The 20,047-nt window shown below is 37.0% G+C and overlaps 3 protein-coding genes across 3 annotated transcripts; all 3 read right to left on the bottom strand.

The window, feature by feature from the left end:
- Positions 1 to 1,703: 1,703 nt before the first annotated feature.
- LOC145233387 (uncharacterized) lies at positions 1,704 to 3,135 on the bottom strand. The gene is made up of 3 exons (XM_080098111.1): positions 2,980 to 3,135; positions 2,620 to 2,782; positions 1,704 to 2,019 (listed from the first exon to the last, which is right to left on the bottom strand). The coding sequence occupies exons 1-3, from the start codon at positions 3,130 to 3,132 to the stop codon at positions 1,913 to 1,915; spliced, it is 423 nt and encodes a 140-aa protein (XP_079954237.1). The 5' UTR covers positions 3,133 to 3,135; the 3' UTR covers positions 1,704 to 1,912.
- A 1,996-nt stretch (positions 3,136 to 5,131) lies between these two features.
- LOC145234766 (uncharacterized) lies at positions 5,132 to 5,592 on the bottom strand. The gene is made up of 3 exons (XM_080099490.1): positions 5,508 to 5,592; positions 5,378 to 5,450; positions 5,132 to 5,312 (listed from the first exon to the last, which is right to left on the bottom strand). Exons 1-3 carry the CDS (start codon positions 5,565 to 5,567, stop codon positions 5,161 to 5,163), a joined length of 285 nt encoding a protein of 94 aa, XP_079955616.1. The 5' UTR covers positions 5,568 to 5,592; the 3' UTR covers positions 5,132 to 5,160.
- Positions 5,593 to 8,267: 2,675 nt separating this feature from the next.
- Positions 8,268 to 14,377, bottom strand: LOC145232935 (uncharacterized). Its single transcript, XM_080097598.1, has 12 exons — positions 14,271 to 14,377; positions 13,936 to 14,143; positions 13,516 to 13,622; positions 13,380 to 13,452; positions 13,187 to 13,316; positions 12,808 to 12,973; positions 12,079 to 12,247; positions 11,577 to 11,674; positions 11,181 to 11,252; positions 10,965 to 11,120; positions 10,616 to 10,778; positions 8,268 to 8,631 (listed from the first exon to the last, which is right to left on the bottom strand). The coding sequence occupies exons 1-12, from the start codon at positions 14,370 to 14,372 to the stop codon at positions 8,525 to 8,527; spliced, it is 1,551 nt and encodes a 516-aa protein (XP_079953724.1). The 5' UTR covers positions 14,373 to 14,377; the 3' UTR covers positions 8,268 to 8,524.
- Positions 14,378 to 20,047: the final 5,670 nt, after the last annotated feature.

Below are 20,047 nucleotides of genomic sequence, written 5' to 3'. Positions count from 1 at the left end.
GACTACCCTGTTACTTACTTATCCCGTCTTTAAAAGTTACCAAACCATAAGTAGTGAACTGATGCAGCACGACCACGTAAAGGCCCGAATCCGTAGCATGAAACGTCTGTTGATTATCAGTGTTCTTACCTTAGCATCAGATGTTGGCTCTGCGATTTTGTTTGGACTTGTAACTGAAGGTACTGTTACCGAAGCAACAGTTGCTATTTCTGTTTTAGGTGTATTTTTCTTAACTCACTTAGCATTCACCGATTGGCGTCGGCGTCTGTTTTATATGTGGTGATCGATAATGTTAACGATCCGACAAATCACGGATGTTGAATCAACTGTTTGTGTTTTTTAACTGTGTTTTTTTTTGTTTTCAATATGTCTACATAATCGTTGAGTGTAATTTATTGATATCGTATCATACGCTATTGCGTTTTTTTTTTTAAATATGTGTAATTTGTTAGCGTTAACATTTCAGTTCTCAAATTGCATGTAATGTACTCCGACTAGGTGTAGAGTGAAAACGATTGTCGACATGCAATGGGTGATAATGAAGTTGTGAGTCGGGTTTGGGTTTGTATACAAATAAATATATTTATGGGTGCGAACCTGAAATATTACCGTTCTAACTCCGAGCTTCAACTTAAAACCTCATTTTTGCTTGTTCTAAAGCGAAAAATAATCAAAATATGTTGCATGATACTAAGTGTTAAAACAAGCGTATCTAGCGTCAAACAGGAACCACGACAGAATCCTTATAGTCATGGTACAACAATTACCGTTGTTAATTGACTCTACCGACTAAATCTGACGCATGTTAGTTGTTAAGGAATTATTTTGGTTTTAGAGAAATTTGCTTGGGTGCGAGATCTTTAACGCGAAACCTTCCCAACTATCCTGATTGTATTCTAATAACCGAGGCTAGCTCCCTAATTCGTAAAACGGTCCTAGACCCTGCACTAACGGCTTATGGCTAAAACCAAGCTACAACGGTCACTTCACTACTGGCCAAATAAAATGTATTATAAATATTAATAAAACCTCTGCTGTTACATCACGTCACGACACGTTAATACGACACAACGGCACCAAAAATCGTGCACACTCTCCTGGGGCCAAGAGAGAACTGGTTCACAACAACACGAGGGAAAAATAGGTCACATGCCTCTATCAAAGTAGCCAATCACGACGCGCCACGAAAAATCACTGAAGCGGGGATGCGTTCGAATTTTAACAGTGTTATAATAGAAAAAAGTATTAAGTGAACAAGGGTGAAAATATTACACAAAAACAAAAAAAGCGGAACAACAAGAAGTGAAAGGAAAAACGTGAAAATAAATATATCCAAGCAAATTATTCAAAAAACAAACAAACAAACAAACAAACTTTATAAATCATAAACACATATATTAATAGACAAATAAGGTTACTGTGAAAAACAGGGGCAATAAATAGATATTAAATAAGCGTATTTGCGAACTTGACAGTGAATAACGAAACTAAGTGAACAGCGGTTCATGTATATTAGTTAGCTGTTGACAGTTATGGAATATCATGTAATATTGTAAATAAGTTATGACTTTTTCAAATAGCTACAAATACATATGTATGGGCTTTTAAGATACCAAAGAAAGGAATCGCCGAGACAGCTTCATTTTGACAAACAAATCACATCCTTTTTTGTACAAGTACACTTGATTGACTTTATGACAGGTAATTTGAAATAGAAAAGTAAATCTAGCTGCAGCATTATCCTTCATTGTCACAAAACGCTTTGGTTTTTTTCTTTTTGGCAAAGTTACCAACAATTTTAGTTGAAATCAATACATGTAAGTAATCGACACCACACAAAATACTTTATGGCAAGTACTGCAACGTTATAGTAGTTATAGCTTAAAAATATACTGTATTTTTAACAGCTAATTTACATCTCTCGTAGAGCTCGTCGGAGAATTTTTCCGCTTGGATTTTTGGGAATTGAAGACACAAATACTATTCCCCCTTTAAGTTGCTTGTATTCGACGACTTTTTCTGTCACAAGAAGATGTACTGTTGTTTTACATGTATTGTTTATCGTACTATATAGTAGATGCACAAGTTTCTATATTTTTCTTAGGGTTTAAAGTACTTTTATGTAAAAATTTTGGTTACAACAATTTCAAAAACAGTTTGTGCACTAGGAGACTTATAAGCAGGCTTTAAAATGGGGGCTCGAACTTAGCCCGAATCCAAAAGTACAAACCCGAAACCCAACATGAGCTTAAAAAAAGTTTTGAAGTAAGTTCAAATTAGGCTCTAAAAATTTGTCAAATTAAAATAAAACATTAAGACCTAAATTTGGAAAATTATTAAGACAGGCCCAATCAGACCCTTTGATTTGAACTTTAGCCCGAACCGGCAAAGTCAACAACCCACCAACACTTACACCTCTATACGTGACTTGCAAAGCTACACACAGTTATGTAACGGAATTTAGTCCTGTTTGGGAGGTATTGGTTTGACGTACTGGTCAACTCGCGTTCCATTTAGCACACAATACGCTTTGAGAACAATATATTCGAAATTTTTTGAACAATATAAGCTCCTTTCCATCAAATAAAATCTTTTAGGTGTTTGTTACTACTGTAATACCTTTCATATATTCTTGTAGTTCGGATTCTCTAAGCGAAGCATCCTCTCTAACTACAAAAGCTTTCGGTACTTCCCCAGATTCGCTACCCGGAATTCCGATTACTACCGCATCAGCAACTTTCGGGTGACGCAGCAGAATGTCTTCCAATTCTACAGGTGCAATCTGTTAACAAGGATATTAGTGAAAAATCTAATAAAAAATCAAAATAATATGCAAATACCACCAAAATTTTGAAGTATCTTCAAGTGTTTATTTTCAGAGTCAAAATTTGCTTAACACTATATCAAATCAATTGCCTAGTCCTCAAATTTTTGGTCACATTATTTATTTCGAAGTGTGATCTTTTTTGCTTTTCGCACCTGATATCCTTTGTATTTGATGAGCTCTTTTATACGAGCGACAATATAAACAAAACCGTCACAATCATAATGTCCAAAATCGCCGGTATGCAGCCAACCTTCTGAATCTATGCAAATTGCTGTTGCAGCAGGATTTTTGAAGTATCCTTTCATGATCTGAAACGAGTTTTTGTGTCCAATTAAGAAGAACGTTTTAAAGGTAAGCCATTTTCACTGTACTTGTGGTCCTTTTACACACAATTCGCCATTCTGTCCAGTGGATAACTCTGTTTTGGTCCCTAAGTGCAATACCTGAAATCAGACTACAAATTCACTATGCCAGAATCAGTGAGTTTAGTGCAGTGGTTTTCACCCGCAGCTGCCATGGAGCGCAATCAAATATTGGGTAGAACAGCGTTTCCGGATTTCCAACTATGACATTTTTAGGTGGCGATTTTTACGTAAATTAAAGACCAAACATTGTAACAAATTTTATTTACCGTTGATTCGAATTATCGTTGTTTTGTAGACATAAATCTTACTGCGGGCTAAAATGTTTTATTCCGAGTATTTCAACTACGATGTAAGTCAATAATTATGTAAATGTAGCTTTTTTAGAACTATTGTATAGTGCCAGTTGTTAAAATGAAGATACCTTAATTCAAGGGTTTACACAATTAGATACAATTATTAACAGCTTTTAACATTTTGCTACTCTTTCATCATGTAAAATGGAATCATCTCTAGTTTATCACTAAGTTTAGTGGACGTCTTATGGACGTCATCATGGACCACTGGAGGTCCATGGACCACCAGTTGAGAACCACTGCTCTATATCAAATCTTAGAATGTTGTATTTACACTTGAAATGTTTCAGCAAGCTTGTCAAAGAAAAACTATGTTCAACATACCTTCAGAAGTGTATTCGGGCATATGGTTCCAACAGATTTCATGGGGTATGCTTTATCAATTGTCGTAGCCAATGGCACCCCTTCTGTCATGCCCCATGCTAAATAAAAATGTACCAAGATTTTGTTAGGTGTCTTTTCAGTAAGATAATATCTGGCTTTTAAATACCTTGTATCAATGCAAGGTTAAGCTTTTTTAGCAAATATGCAGCAACACCAACAGGTAATGGAGCACCAGCGGTAAAAATACTTTGCAATGAATTTAAGTCATTACTAGAAGATGGCGTACTCTTTTCTATCTCCACAATCATTGAAGGAACGGCAAACAAATATGTCACCTGCAAATGATCGCATTACAGGTTTGCGTGGCCCTTGAGAATTGGTGTTTTATTTTGTATGTAGCTATAAAACTGTTGCATAAGCCGACAATACTATTAAAACGTAAACGTATTCAAATTAAAAACGTATAACACAGCGCAATAATATACAACAACGTGCGATGTATTAGCTGTTTTATTGTTGTATTTTTCACTAATAAAGAAATCAGCGACAGTCTGGTGAGGTTGTAAGCAGGCCCCGATCTTTAAGTATGTACCCGCAAATGGTCTCAAAATTAAACAAGTCCGATAATTTCGAACTTTACCCTAAAAACCCTAAAAAGGCTTACAGCTCTGACCACAGCAGGTATACCACCAAGTCTCTTTTTAACTCAGTGTTTTTAAAAGATGCAATCAATTTCAAGCAGGTTTAAACGACTGCGACATCTTTAAATCGTATGATTACGACATGCAAGTTGCATGTAATTTATTGACTTAGTTTAATGAAATAGTTTGTTATTTTAACGTCTTTTTTTCCTGCATTAAAAATGAACCCATTAGTAAATACCTGATGCTTCCCAATGGCCTGAAAGCAATCTTTGATGTCAAAGCGTTTCTCTAAAACAACTTTGGCTCCTTGTTGTAAAACCAACAAACTCATGTACAGACCGTATATGTTGAATAATGGTTGTGCAAGATAAGTTACGTCCAAAGGCGAAAATCGTAGAGCAATTCTAAAACATTGAAATGCAATTTCTAATGTTTTTACCAGTTCAGTTACTTTGCTACAAATGATGGTAAAGAGAAAAAAAATGACTAGTCAATACTTGCATAAAAAGTTTGCATGTGCAAACAAAGAAGAACAAATTCTTAGCTAGATTTTTCTACCACAATATTAGAAGACTTAGCAGTGCCTTTTTTAATTATTAGGACATTGATCCTCACTGGCTGAATGCGAAACTAAAACTCTTTAGCATCTACCAAGCAACAAATTCGTACCGGCTTATATGAAATATTGCATTTAAAGTTGAATTGGTATGCATAATTCCTTTAGGCAGTCCGCTGGTTCCGCTTGAACATACAAGCAAAATAACGTCATCACGGTCTGACTCTACATTAGATGGGAAATCTGCGTCAACAATACTGGTGAAAATTTTGATGGAACATCTAATCAGGAATCAAGCTTGTATTAACCATCAACTGAAACTTCGTTAATCAGTTGGTAAAATGTTGTACATTCATCACATTCGTCTATGGTGAACATCATCTGAAAATAGATAAAATTATAAAAATCGATGCGGCCTCGTCAACAGATTCGCGTTACCTTTATTGACGTGACTTCTCTGGCAACGTCTTTGATTTTTGCGTAATTTAGAGCTTCCATAAAAACAACTTTTGGTTCGGAGCGAGCTAATTGTTCTGCGATTTTATCTGTGCAAAACGATTTTATGGTTTATTGCCTGCTGCTGTGATAATATCACAATGTATGAACCAGAGTTGTAAACGGGCCTGAAATTGGAGTCCGAATCGTTTTTGAGAAGCCCGTTTATAGGGTCGAAAGTTTGATTGACATGCCTATAGATTTAAAGCCTCAGGAAAGATCAAGACAAAAACACAACAGACAATTGGTCTTGAACAAGGCGTTTCATGGCTGTTTGACGTGAGGTCAGGTCCAGCAACTCACTACTTAGCTAATTAAATTTATTTTTAAAAAAATGCGTAAAGTCAGGCCCGAATCAAGCGCGTTTATTCAAAGAAACCTAAGCCCGAACCCGACTCGAACCCGGCCCGAACCCGAACCCGGCCCGATTTACAATTCTGGTATGAACCATTTTTACCTTTTGTTAGTGAAGGGTTGCAGGTGGGCGCAATTGCGCCGCATGAATGAGTGCCCAAAACTGCAGAAAGAAATTCAATACTATTGCTACAACAAACTGCAACTACATCTCCCCTTCTGACTCCAAGTTTATAAAGAGCAGCCGTACATTTCTTGCTTAAGGCACAGAAATCTGAAAATGAGTATGAGCGTCCCGATGAGCCTTCCACCTAAATGGAAGGCTTGATAACAATACTATAAAACAAAGAAGCTTGCACACGTAATATTTGTAGCTTTGTTTACATTTTGTTTAACAATAAGTTTCTATCTAACGCGGTGGCCATGAGTTCATTGTTACTTACCAAAGCTATCTTATCACCAAAACTTGCCAATTTCTCAAACATGTTCTTTGCAAAGTTCGATTGTGGAATAACAATACTCGGTAAAGAGCTTTGCAAGACCATTTCGACCTGCACTACTATAATCCTGTTAATGCGTTTAAATCAACTTTTCGTAAAGTATTAAATTTCTACAACACAGTTTTTTGCAAATATTCAACGCAGAATCTCAGCTGCGTACAGTTTACAAAAGTTTAAACAGTTTATTTTGTTTGCAGTCGTTATTTTTGTAACGACAAATCGCTCGGCTTGTTGCTTTTGACCAACACAACAAACAACATCACATATCATCCGGAATACGGAAATCGGAAAACAGACATAAATCGTGCACGAGCATCATCTACGTCAGCGGCAAACTTTCATCAATCTACACAACTTAATTTCAACCAATCAATCAATCAATCGCCCAGGACTCGGCCTCCCCTCGCTTTGAAGGACAGTGCACAAGGTTCTCCCTTCGGATCGCATCCCTCTCTAGCGTCATAAGAGGAACTCCGCACTGTTGCCTGATGGCATCTGTCCATCTCTTTGGAGGGCGTCCGCTTCTTCTACCTTTAACAGATACATGTTGCTTATAGCTGACATTAATGAGTTCAGTGCTTCTGACAACATGCCCAACTTAATTTTAAGAGTGGCATTGAGCTTAATTACAACGTGAAACATTCCTTTCAAAAAACTTGTGCGCTGTAATATTAAAAAGGATAGAAAAAAATAGAATCGTTTGGCTAGTTGTGTAAAAACGCCCAAACAAATCAATTTCAACAGGTGGTGATGATAGGTGATATTAATTTAAGCAGGTGATTCAACTTTTACGAAACAGAGTTGCAAGTCGGGCCGGGCTTTTCGGGCCGGGTTCGAGTTCGAGTTCGGGCCGGGTTCGGGATTAGGTATTTGTGAGAAAACGGGCTTAAAACGGGCCTGACTTTACGTTACCGCCATTTTTTAAAATAAAATAAATCAGCTAAGTAACAAGTCTCTGGCTTTGACCTAATGCCCACCCTACTCTAAAAAATATTGTTTACGCCATTGTCTACTATTGTTCATTGTGTTTGTTGTCTTTCTCTTTTTTGTTTCTCATCGTTTGTTGCAAGGCTTTCGTGGATAGACCTGTTAATCAAAATTTCTCGCCTAAACGGGCTTTTCAAAAATGTTTCGGGTTCGAGACGGGCTTCGGGCTTATACTTTCGGGTTCGGGCCGGGTTCGGGCTCAGATTTTGGGCCCACTTGCATACTCTGTTACGAAACCCCAATCCCAGAATTAAGTTTGGTAATAACAGGCGTTTGACTATTACTTTGTTTGGCTGACTTCACTTGCTCGGTCAGCTGCACTAATGAGACTGTAGCATGTAATTTTCACCGTGATGCTACTTGTGCTAAATAAATTCACAATATTGTAACAGTACGAAACATATTGCCAAATCTCGTATTTTAAAAATGTGTAATTTGTGAGCGTAAATATTTCAGTTCTCAAATTCCATGTAATGTACTCGGACTTAAAACCATTGTCGACATACAACGGGCGTTAATGAAGTTTGCTTAAATTGTGAGTCGGGTTTGGGTTTGTATGCAAATAAATATATTTTATGGTGTGAGCTTGAATTATTACCGTTCTAACATGTTGTATTAGATATCTTTTTGTTGAAGCCTTCCTGGCTTTGAACAGATTAAGGAACATAATCCTTATATTCGTGCTACAACAGACGTTGTTAATTGGCTTTACCTACTAAATATGACGCATGTTAGTTAGCTGTTGACAGTTTTGAGGTATCATGTAATCTTGTAAATATGACTATTTCGAATAGCTACATAGACATCTTATGTGTGGGATTTTAAGATCCCAAGGAAAGGAATCGCCAAGCTTCAAGTCATTTTGATAAACGAGACACAGACGTTTATTTTTGTACAACATGGGATTGTCTTTAATGCAGTCAAATTGAAATTGAAAAGTAAATCTAACTGCAGTATTAACCTACTTTCTTACAAAACGCTTTTTTGGCAGCAGTTACCAAGAGTTTTAGTTGAAATAAAACATGTAAGTAATTACTGACACAACACAAAATGATTTAAGACAAGCACTGCTACGTAATAGTTATAGATAAAGGATGGTCCGCACATGAAACAGCCGATTTACATCTCTCGTAGAGCTCGTCGGAGAATTTTTCCGCTTGGATTTTTAGGCATAGAAGACACAAATACTATTCCCCCTTTAAGTTGCTTGTATTCGACGACTTTTCCTGTCACAAGGAAATGTACAGTTGTTGACATATGTTATTCAACGTACTATACACAAGGTTCTGTAGTTTCCTTAGTATTTTAATCTACTTGTATGAGAAAACTTTGGTCGTTATACTCTCAAAACCGGTATGCGCGTTAGAAAACGTAAGTAGGCCCAAAGATGGGGCTCGAACTTAGCCCGAACCCAAAAGTGCCAGCCCGAAACCTTGCCTGAGATTAAATGCATTTTTTTAAAAAGCTCAAATTGGGTTTGAAAAAATCATCAAATCAATCCAAACAACTTAAACACTATAAACCAGTGGTTCTTAACCTTTTTATATCGGCCGAACCCCTACGATATTCTTCAGCCTTTGGTCGAACCCAATGTCCTAGGTTTTTAAGCCATTTCGTCTGGTGAGTCATATAACTAGTTTTTGTTCGAACGTAGTGGCAATGTGCAGTTACTGTTTGTCATTTTGATAAATTCTGACATAATAATACAAGCAACTTGTTTCAGGATTGCTTTAATTCCGGCAATTTTTAGTTTTTATCAAAATGAAGCATTGTATTTTTGGCATCTGTTCACAAACCTGAAAAAGAAGAACAAGTTTTTGCTGCCAACAAAATTTCGTTGTTTTTGTTGCTTACCAAACGCGCACAATGCTCTTTGTTACGTCAAAAAAAGAAAATAAAACCTTAGTGCAGGGGTGCACAACCTTTTCGCTATGACGGGCGCGTCGCAGATTCTTATTTCACCAACGGCCGCCATTCACCTACTTTTTTTTGTTTTTATATAATTGGTTGATGTCATATATTTACCATCTAATAGCGCCGAAAAAGCACAGATTAATTTCTAGCTTGGTGCACAGATTGAGCAGCACAGCATACGGATAAGACTTAAGCGTTTATGATGTCATAATCGAAATTATGACGCTTTTGGTAACTGTTTTATTCGCGTTGTTTGCACACAATAGGCGTACAAAAAGTCTGACGCATGTGGCTACTAGGCTCGTAATACCCTTTTTAGTACCACAAAAACTGTTTAGAGCAGTTTAAAAATAAAAATATTTAATAAACGAGTTTTATTTAAGTCACGGCCGCCAGTACGTATATATATATATATTAATAAACGTGTTCACGGCCGCACAAACTCGACTCTGTGGCGGCATGTGGCCGTACGGCCGCAGGTTATGCACTCCCAAGTGAAACCCTCCAGCGTTTTGATATTTGGCAAATAGAAATGCCATTTTTAGCGACATAGATCTTAAATTTTGACGAAAACGAGTATTTGTATTGTACTTCAAAAGGGGTCACGTCTAAAACTGCGAGCCCACTTGGTCCACTTGGCCCGCTTGGCCCGCTTGGCCCGCTTGGCCCGCTTGGCCCGCTTGGCCCGCTTGGCCCGCTTGGCCCGCTTGGCCCGCTTGGCCCGCTTGGCCTAGCACTTGACCCGTTTTCCCCTGCGAGAGACGGGCCAAGCAATGGATATAGTGGGTCCGCAGTGTTTCCTTGCGAGAAACGCGACAAGCACTGGATATAGTGAGCCTGGACCCGCAGTTTTTATAATTGCGAGAAGCGGACCAAGCCAAACGGGCCCGCAGTTTTTTAATTGCATGAAGCGGGCCAAGCCAAACGGGCCCGCAGTTTTTTAATTGCATGAATCGGGCCAAGTGCTGGGTCAAGCAGGCCTAGTGATCCAAGTGGGCCCGCAGTTTTAGACGTGACCGCTTCAAAAGACCTTCGTCGAACCCCTGATTCGGCTTTACCGAACCCCTGGGGTTCGATCGAACACCGGTTAAGAACCACTGCTATAAACGATTTAAACCTAACTTAATACTATCAAGACTGGCCCAATCTGTCCGTCTTGTTTAAATAACGTTATACTGGTCAACTCGCTTAAAGAAAGTTACATTTAACATTTATGCTTCGTTCGCTATTTTTTGAACAATATAAGCTCCTTTCTGTCAAATAAAATCCATTACGTATTTGTTACTAAGGTAATACCTTTCATATATTCTTGTAGTTCGGATTCTGTAAGCGAAGCATCCTTTCTAACTACAAAAGCTTTGGGTACTTCCCCAGATTCGCTATCCAGAATTCCAATTACTCCCGCCTCAGCAACTTTCGGGTGACACAGCAAAATGTCTTCCAATTCTACAGGTGCAATCTGTTAAAAAAGGCGCTAGTCATAGTTCTAATTAACTAAGTTTGCAAATTAATAAGTAAATTTGATGTTTCTTAAAGTTGTTTTATCAGTCGGTGTGTAGGCTACGTAACACACAAAATGATCTGAATAGGCTTAAAATTGTTGTCATATTTTATTGCAAAGTGTGATCATTCTTGTTTTTTGCACCTGATATCCTTTATATTTGATGAGCTCTTTTGCACGATCAACAATATAAACGAAACCGTCACTATCATAATGTCCAATATCGCCGGTATGCAGCCAACCATCTGAATCCATGCAAATTGCTGTTGCTGCAGGATTTTTGAAGTATCCTTTCATGATCTGAAACAAGTTTTTTTGTGGCCAATTGATTAGAACATTTTAAAGCCATTTTCACTGTACTTGTGGTCCTTTTACACACAATTCGCCATTCTGTCCAGTGGATAACTCTTTTTTGGTCTCGATGTCCAATACCTGAAAACAGACTATTTGTCACAAATTCACTACAATAAAATCAATGAGTTGACATTTTAGGTGTCAATTTTTACCTAAATTAAAGACCAAACATTGTTAAAAAATTTGAACTATCGTTGTTTTGTTGACGTAAATCGTTCTGCGGCCTAAACTGTTTTAGTCCGAATATTTCAACAACGATGTAAGTCAATAATTATGTAAATGTAGCTTCTTTAAGACTATTGTGTTGTGCCAGTTGCTAAAACGAAGATACTCTAATTCAAATCTAGGATTGTTGTCTTTACACTGGAGATTTTGCAGTAATTGAAACTCTATTCAACATACCTTCAGAAGTGTATTCGGGCATATGGTCCCAACAGACTTCATAGGGTATGATTTATCAATTGTCGTAGCCAATGGCACCCCTTCTGTCATGCCCCATGCTAAATAAACGAGAAATGCTGAAGCAAAACGTCATGCCCTTTTGTGTTGAACTGACAATCAGATGGATGCACAGATAAACGTGTTTTAATGTAAAAAAACTGACCCTGTTTGAAATAAAATTGTTTTAACTGTGATTTATGTTGTATTGTCGCATTTTGGGCAGTAAAAGCCTGAACCTTTTTGGGGTGCATAACTAAGAAGAGATAGGCTAAAACTGCTTGTTCTGGTTGTTCAAGTACTCATGAATTTGTGTCACAAATTTGACTGGGCATGATCAACGTCATATGATGTGATATAAGAGCAGTAATGTTGTCTTATTTTTGTTGTAAAACACATCAAAATGCACAACGAATTTTAGTTAGATGGCGTTTCATGTGTAAAATAGTATTTGGCTTTTAAATACCTTGTATCAATGCAAGGTTAAGCTTCTTTAACAAAGATGCAGCAACACCAACAGGTAATGGAGCAGCACCGGTGAAAATACTTCTTAATGATGTTAAGTCATAACTAGAAGATGGCGTACTCTTTTCTATCTCCACAATGATTGAAGGAACGGTAAACAAATATGTCACCTGCAAATGATGTAGGATTTGCGTAGCCCTTGATTATTGGTGTTTTTTGTATGCAGCTATAAAACTGTTGCATAAGCCGACAATATTAATAAAACGTATAACACACGGCATAAATACAACAATGTGCCGTGCAATAACAGTTTTATTGTTGTGCTTTTATATTTTTTTCATTAGATTTTCTGATACGTTACGAATGTTTACTAAATAAAGAAATCAGCGACAGGGTTGTAAGCAGGCCCCGATCTTTATGTGTGTTCTCAAAAATGTTCTCAAAATTGAACAAGTCGTATAATTTCGAAACTTATAGTTCACACAAGGACCCTAAAAAGACTTACAGCTCTGACCACAACACGTATTCCACCAAGTTTGTTTTTAACATAGTGTTGTTGAAAGCTGCAATTAATTTCCTAAGATTATTTAAACAGGTTTAAATGAATGTGACACCTTCAAATCGTATGATTACGACATTTTTATGTAGTTTATTGACTTAGTTAAATCAACTAGTTCGTCATTTTAACGTCTTTTTTTTCCTGCATTAAAAATGAACCATTGGTAAATACCTGATGCTTCTCAATGGCCTGAAAGCAATCTTTGATGTCAAAGCGTTTCTCTAAAACAACTTTGGCTCCTTGTTGCAAAACCAACAAACTCATGTACAGACCGTATATGTTGAATAATGGTTGTGCAAGATAAGTTACGTCCAAAGGCGAAAACCGTAGAGCAATTCTAAAACATAGAAATGCAATTTCTAATGTCTTAACCAGTTTCTTTACTAAATATGATGGTAAAGTGAAAAAATGGCTAGTCAATACTTGCATATAAAGTTTGTACATGCAAACAATGTAGACCAAAATCTTCCCTAGATGTTAAGACATTGAGCGTCACTGGCTGAATGTAAAGTCAAAAGTCTTTAGCATCTACCAAGGAACAAATTCCTACCGGCTTATATGAAACATTGCATTTAAAGTTGAATTGGTATGCATAATTCCTTTAGGCAGTCCGCTGGTTCCGCTTGAATACAGAAGCAAAATAACGTCATCAAGGTCTGACTCTACATTAGATGGGAAATCTGCGTCAAGAATAATGATAAAAAATTGGAATGCATCTTATTAACAAACAAGCTTGCTTTGACCATCAACTGAAATTTCGTTAATCAGTTGGTAAAATGTTGTACAATCATCACATTCGTCTGTGGTGAACATCATCTGTAAAACATCAAAAAGTAAAAAAAATAAAGCGATGTGGCTTCGTAAAGAGATTTGCGTTACCTTTATTGACGTGACTTCTCTGGCAACGTCTTTGATCTTTGCGTAATTTATAGCTTCCATAAAAACAACTTTTGGTTCGGAGTGAGCTAATTGGTTTGTGATTTCATCTGTGCAAAACGATTTTATATTTTATTGCCTGTTGCTCTGATTATATTGCCAAAACAAATTTATGTACTACCGACCGTTTTAGGCGTTTGTGTTCACTTGCATTTTTTTTTGAGGTGTTCAAATTTCTCCAGCGGTTTCCCAAAATTTGGACTTGCAACTACAACTACAGTTTTTGGTATTTAAATGAAACACTTGCGGTCTCTTAAAACTACTTAGCGGTCACCCAAACCAAACCTTAAAAAAAAACCTGTCCACTTGTATTGCTTAGTTGGTTAAATCAGATTGTTTGAACCATTCATTAACCATTTTTACCTTTTGTTAACGAAGGGTTGCAGGTGGTCGCAATTGAGCCGCATGACTGAGCGCCCAAAACTACAGAAAGAAACTCAACCTTATTGCTGCAACAAACTGCAACCACATCTCCCCTTCTGACTCCAAGTTTGTAAAGAGCAGCCGCACATTTCTTGCTTAAGGAACAGAAATCTGAAAATGAGTATGAACGTCCCGATGAGCCTTCCACCTAAAATGCAAAATTTGTCAAAAATATTATAAAACAAAGAAGCTTGCACACGTAATATTTGTAGCTTTGTTTACACTTTGTTTAAAAACAAATCTGACGCGGTGGCTATGCTTTCATTTTTACCTACCAAAGCTGTCTTATCTCCAAAACTTTCCAATTTCTCAAACACGTTTTTTGCAAAGTTCAATTGTGGAATAACAATACTCGGTAATGAGCTTTGCAAGACCATTTCGACCTGCACTACTAATCTTTTTAAATTGTTTTTTTCTAGAACAAACGCTTCTGTAAAATATTTAATTCAGACTGTTAGCTGCATGCAGTTCACAAACGTTTTAACAATTGATATCGTTTGCAGTCAAAAATAACGACACATCGCTCGACTTGTTGCTTTTCACCAACGCAACGAACAACATCATATATCATCAAAATCATATGTCATCAAAATTCGGAAAAAAAAGACATTAATCATGCAAGCGCATCCTTTACGTCATTGTTCGGCAAACATTCATTAATCACTACAACTTAATTTAAAGAGTGGCATTGAGCTTACTTGAAACGTGAAACATTTCCTTTCAAATTGTGCGCTGGATGTAAGAAAAGTAGAATCGTTTGGCTATTTGTGTAAAAACGCCCAAACAAGTCAATTTCAACAGGTGGTGATGATAGGTGATATTAATTTCAGCAAGTGATTTAACTCTTTCCACCCCGGGCCATTTTTGCAAAACTGGCCCTAGAATCCGGAATTTTTTCCTCAAAATCACGAATTTTGACCACTCCCCATTTCGTCAATATCAAAGTTTGAGCGGTTACCAGCATCGCAACTGAAAGGGTAATACCCTGTCTTGTATCTAGGCAAGTTTCAGCAGCCTGGGTGCAGTGGAAATGTGTTTGTTTGCCGTTTGCTGACAGTACCTTTTGTAACTTTTGGCAAACCATGTTAAATTCTCTGTTTTGAGGTATGGTTGTAAATGAAATACTCACGGCCTAACTGTTACATGTATGTTTTTGATTTTTGGTATGTAACATTCCTATGTAATATAGGACTAGGGAAAAATTTCATTTTTTGTCTATTGACAGTAGTTTTTTTGCAGCAGCCTAACAAAATAGTACTTTATATCATTTATGGTAAAAATTTCAAAAAAATATTTTTTGTGATTTTTTTGTTGTAGTAAACTTTCTTGTCAGAAATTTTTCATACAGAAGCTCTTTTAGTCTTGTAGGATGCTTACTGCTTACATCTAACCACAATAATGAATCTAAACCAGTTTTACACTTTGACTTTTTGACAAAATTTGCGACTATACCATGCACTTGTGTGTTTACTTGCCAGCTCAACATTTGAAATACTCACAAGCTTGTTTTTTATTCAAAGCAAGTGAAATTTTCACCAAATGAAGTGCTAGAAATGTGTTTTCAAGGAAAATTTAAACTTTGAAGATAGCATGTGTAGTTTTTCCACAAAGGATCATTGAACATATGCATTTTTTTGGAAATTTTCAAAAAACGAATAAATGAAGGACATACAAGGCATACAGGACTACACTTGATCACAATAATTAACTATGGTGTGGAACTTTTCGAAGCAATTGTCCACACAGAATGTTACTTTGCATGTTGGACACCAGCATGAACTGCATTTTGGAATGCTCTGACTGCTGACTCGTCTGTTCTGCTCAGAGCATACCCTGCATGCTCTCTGTACAATACTGGATTTCCCTGTTGGTGAAATCTTCTGTATAAAATGGCACCCTGTCAGCCTATTTTCTAATGGTGGTGTCACAACTGGGGTGCCATACCTTGATGTACTATTTTCCTCACATAGCTTGAGACTTCCATGACATACTGCAGCAGGGTCATCACCTTTTCTCCTTTCTGTTTCATGTACTAAGGATTTGTTTTTGGTGAAGTGTAGAACCTGTCCATATACACAATGTGACCTTTGTCAAGATAATTTTTTAGCAAGTCCATAACTAGATTATGGATTTTTGACCCTTTACTCTCACTTTGTTGGGAGTCACAAGCCATTCGAAAAGAAAAACAGTATCCAGATCCTGTCACAAAGCTCATATATTTTGATTCCCCATTTCTGTGGTTTATTTGGATTATGTGTGCGGAATCTAAATCTTCCTTTGAATGGACAAGTTGCCTCATCCAAGCAAATTGATGAGTCTGTTTGACTGCTAATTAAATGTGCCTTGCAGTATGTCAACAACTGAACGGATTGTGTGCAATGGGTCATGGCCATCTTCTCCAGCTTGAATGTATGATAAATTATTATTAGCATGCAAAACATGCAGGATGGTTGAAAACCTATTCCGACCCATGTGTTGTGGACAAAACACTTCAACAAGAGATGGCCTTGTTGCCCAATAACTTTGCAATGATGGCTTTTTTACTGTACCCATGTGCATCGTGATTTCTATGTATATTCGACGCATTATCTATGACGTCATAATTGTGGTTTCTGGAATTGGAAACGTTCGAGTTTACTAAGCGGACGACTCCAACGATAGCTACACATGCCGTAACGACTTTATTTTAAATATAACGGTGCGTTATTGATCGTATTCCAACCGAAATATATAAAAACAGGGCAAAAATTTTCTTAAATTTAGGTTTTTGTTTTATGACAAAAATATATTAAAACTTCACTGTAGATTTTTTTTTCAAACAGGAAATAGTTCTTCCATCCAAGTACATCACACTGAAAGTACTTCCACGCAACCGACGCTAATTATCACGACGTAATTAGGATTTCATTTACCGTCTATATATAGACGATCGGATTCTACGGTAGTCGCATAATCGTCTATATATAGACGGTCGGGGTGGAAAGAGTTTTACGAAACCCCAATCCCAGAATTACGTTTGGTAACAACAGGCTTTTGACTAAGACTTTGTTTGGCTGACTGCAGTTTCTTGGTCAGCTGCACTAATGAGACTGTAGCGTGTAATTTGCACAGCGATTCCAGCATTACTTTTGACGCAACAATACCCTTGCATTTTCTTTCTCTCTACTGTGCTTTTGGCAATTTGAATTTAGTAAACCGGCATTGAACGTGACTGAACGTGTTAGACCGTACGACTACTTGTGCTCAATAAATTCACCCGATATTGATTTCTAGTGTGACGCCAGCGCGGAGCCAGGCGCACAAATTCCTGACGTTGCAGATACCTTAGAGATCAAAACAGTGTTTGCAGCTTACCTAAATGTGACGAGAAAATTTAATCTTTAAACGCGTTTTCAAACGGGAAATCAATTATCCGCTGACAAATTTACTGATACAATATAAGGACAAAAGTACAAGATAAGATGGTGTTCTGTTACTCGTTCTAAATTACGGAAAATATTGCAATATCTGCAAGGCATTGTTTTTGTGTTTTTACAAGGTAAACTCTAACTCGCACAATCGCACATTCCTGTTCATCTTCTTCTGCATGTTTACCTATTTTATTATGTATCAAAAATGACTTGTTGTTGCTTTGTACAAAGTTACAACTATATACGCTATTGCTACCAGGCATAGTATCAAGTTTAAATAGCTCTTCTAGCAAATGTAATTTTATTCACAACACGACGTTGTAACGTGCTTGCGTTCCATTCTTTTTTCCTTTGTTTATCGCGCACTGTACTGGTCGCATTCAGTGTTATTTACCCTGATGAAAACGACCTGTATAGGACGTCGAAACGTCGGAATAAAATTACATTTGCCAGAAGAGCTCTTTGAACTTGAAAGTTACAACTAGTCTACAAAACTCTTGAAACTAGGCCAAGCTGTGAGCGATCGAAAAAGGACTATCGACTTCAGACGATGATGCAGTAACCTAGCGTTCTAGTCCAGCGAATCTTACCAAACCGTGCCGAGTCAAATAAACGAGCCAACGTGTGCGACATCCACGGAAGTTAATGTGACTGAAAGACTATTAACGTCTACTTACATGAATTTTGTAAAACGCCGTAACTGTGTTGTTGTTGGAATGAGTTGTCTTCAGGGCATGTTACTTGGCGTCCTGTTTTGGTCAGTTGAACGGCAGAGCTGCTATAACACAATATCTCACGGCATTAGTAGAGTTACTTACACCATAACCACGTCAGCCGCACATTTAGCTAATTTCAATAGGTGGCGCAGGAGCAAAAACATTTATTTAGCGGTTAAAGAGCGATTGGAAATTTAGCATTAAGAACCAAATTTTTTGGTTTCATTGAAGTAATAGCCCTAACTGTGAGCATTTTTAGAGATATATCATTTTAAATGTCTGAAATGCTTTTTGCGCCACCTATCAAAAATTAGCTAAATGTTGGTCTGCCGTGAAATATGGTGTTAGTAGATTTGCAGTTAAAACCATGTTGTTTATCGTCACACCCTCTTTAGCTGCCAAATTAATACCTAAACTTTTTACTCCACGTATCAAAATTTGATTAAATGATGGGCTGAGGTGAAATATGGTGTTATAGTAGCAATACCTTTAGTTCTACCCTATTGGCGTGTTGTTGTCATATTGGTAAAAATGATTTTGTTTTCCACATTTGTCGTTTCATTGAATCTCGACACGACCCGGGTGCGTTGTAATTTTTTTTGTTATTTGCTTTCCAATTTGCTTTCGATGACTGGCTGAATACTTTGCATACGTTTGTTAAATGCAGATCATGTTTAAATAGCGGACGATCCGATTAATTTCAATGCAAGTTGCGTTACGGACGAATTTGACTCATATTTTATATCTTGGTACTTTTATTTACCAATATAAATGCGTGCATAACATGCGCGAGCACAATTTTTGACTACAGTTACACCCTGCATATTAACTTAAATAGTCAATGGCAATATTGAAGCGAAATTATATGTGAAGGTTTAAAAAAATTCGAACATAGCTGACATTAAGACAGGGCGATGTTAATTTGTGAATGAGTGATGTTAAATTGTGAACGATTTTAGGCAATTGTGACTTAAAGTAAATGAAGTACGCGTTTAGTTATTTGCAATGTACCAAATGCAAAAAAACAATTAATTAGCAGAACAATTAACAAAAATTTGTTCTGCTATTGCATGATGAACCTCCAAAGATTCACCTTAACAACGTTTTAACTAGTGTAGTGTTCACAAAAACACGACATATCCAAGATATGATATCAACAGCCCCAACACACACAAACTGAATATGCATTCCCGCTTAAAACAGATATACGATGGCCTTATGAACCTATAAGCAAACCATTATTTTGCTTGTTCTAAAGCGAAAAATAATCAAAATATGTTTTGTTACATAAAGTTATAACAAGCCTATCTGGCATCCAACAGTTTAAGGAAGCACATGGCATAATCCTTATATCTGTGGTACAACGATCACCGTTGTTAATTGGCCTTACCTACTAAAATCGCCCAAACAGCTTAAACTCAAATTAATAAACAAATCACAGACATTTTTTTTGTACAACACTTTATTGTGACTATCACAGTTAATTTGAAATCGAACATCGTAAATCTATCTGCATTTTCCTACTTAGTCACAAACCGCGGTTGTTGATTTTGGAAAGGTTACTAACAATTTTAGTTCAAATTAACATGTGTGAGTAATTGACACCCGACAAAATACTTTTAAGTACTGTTACGTTTTAGTAGCTCTATAGTTTAAAAATAGACTGTATATAAAACAGCCGATTCTATTTGTCAGCGGATAGTTGATTTTCGTTTGAAAAGGCGTTTAAAGATTAAACCGGAAGAAAAGCTATTTTTCTCGTCACATTTAGGTAAGCTGCAAACACTGTTATGACTTATAAAGTCTCTGCAACGTCATGAATTTAGGCGCCTGGCACCGCGCTGGCGTCACACTAGAAATCCAATATCTAACAACGAGTGAATTTATTGAACACAAGTAGAAGTTTGGTCAAGTTCAATGGCGGTT

Source organism: Phallusia mammillata, chromosome 6 (assembly GCF_965637545.1).
Source record: "Phallusia mammillata chromosome 6, kaPhaMamm4.hap1.1, whole genome shotgun sequence".
In the NCBI taxonomy this organism is placed as follows: domain Eukaryota; kingdom Metazoa; phylum Chordata; class Ascidiacea; order Phlebobranchia; family Ascidiidae; genus Phallusia; species Phallusia mammillata.
This window is presented reverse-complemented; position numbering and strand designations above follow the sequence as displayed.

Excerpts from the sequence above, each read along its gene's own strand:
- LOC145233387 (XM_080098111.1), bottom strand. The coding sequence starts at position 3,132 with ATGAAAGGATACTTCAAAAATCCTGCTGCAACAGCAATTTGCATAGAT. Across the intron at positions 2,783-2,979 it reads TCAAATACAAAGGATATCAG|ATTGCACCTGTAGAATTGGA; the intron begins GTGCGAAAAGCA and ends CCTTGTTAACAG. Across the intron at positions 2,020-2,619 it reads ACTACAAGAATATATGAAAG|AAAAAGTCGTCGAATACAAG; the intron begins GTATTACAGTAG and ends TTCTTGTGACAG.
- LOC145234766 (XM_080099490.1), bottom strand. The coding sequence starts at position 5,567 with ATGGAAGCTCTAAATTACGCAAAAATCAAAGACGTTGCCAGAGAAGTC. Across the intron at positions 5,451-5,507 it reads GAGAAGTCACGTCAATAAAG|ATGATGTTCACCATAGACGA; the intron begins GTAACGCGAATC and ends ATCTATTTTCAG. Across the intron at positions 5,313-5,377 it reads TAACGAAGTTTCAGTTGATG|ATTTCCCATCTAATGTAGAG; the intron begins GTTAATACAAGC and ends TTGTTGACGCAG.
- LOC145232935 (XM_080097598.1), bottom strand. The coding sequence starts at position 14,372 with ATGGTCTTGCAAAGCTCATTACCGAGTATTGTTATTCCACAATTGAAC. Across the intron at positions 14,144-14,270 it reads TTGGAGATAAGACAGCTTTG|GTGGAAGGCTCATCGGGACG; the intron begins GTAGGTAAAAAT and ends TTTGCATTTTAG. Across the intron at positions 12,974-13,186 it reads GCAATGTTTCATATAAGCCG|AATTGCTCTACGGTTTTCGC; the intron begins GTAGGAATTTGT and ends TCTATGTTTTAG.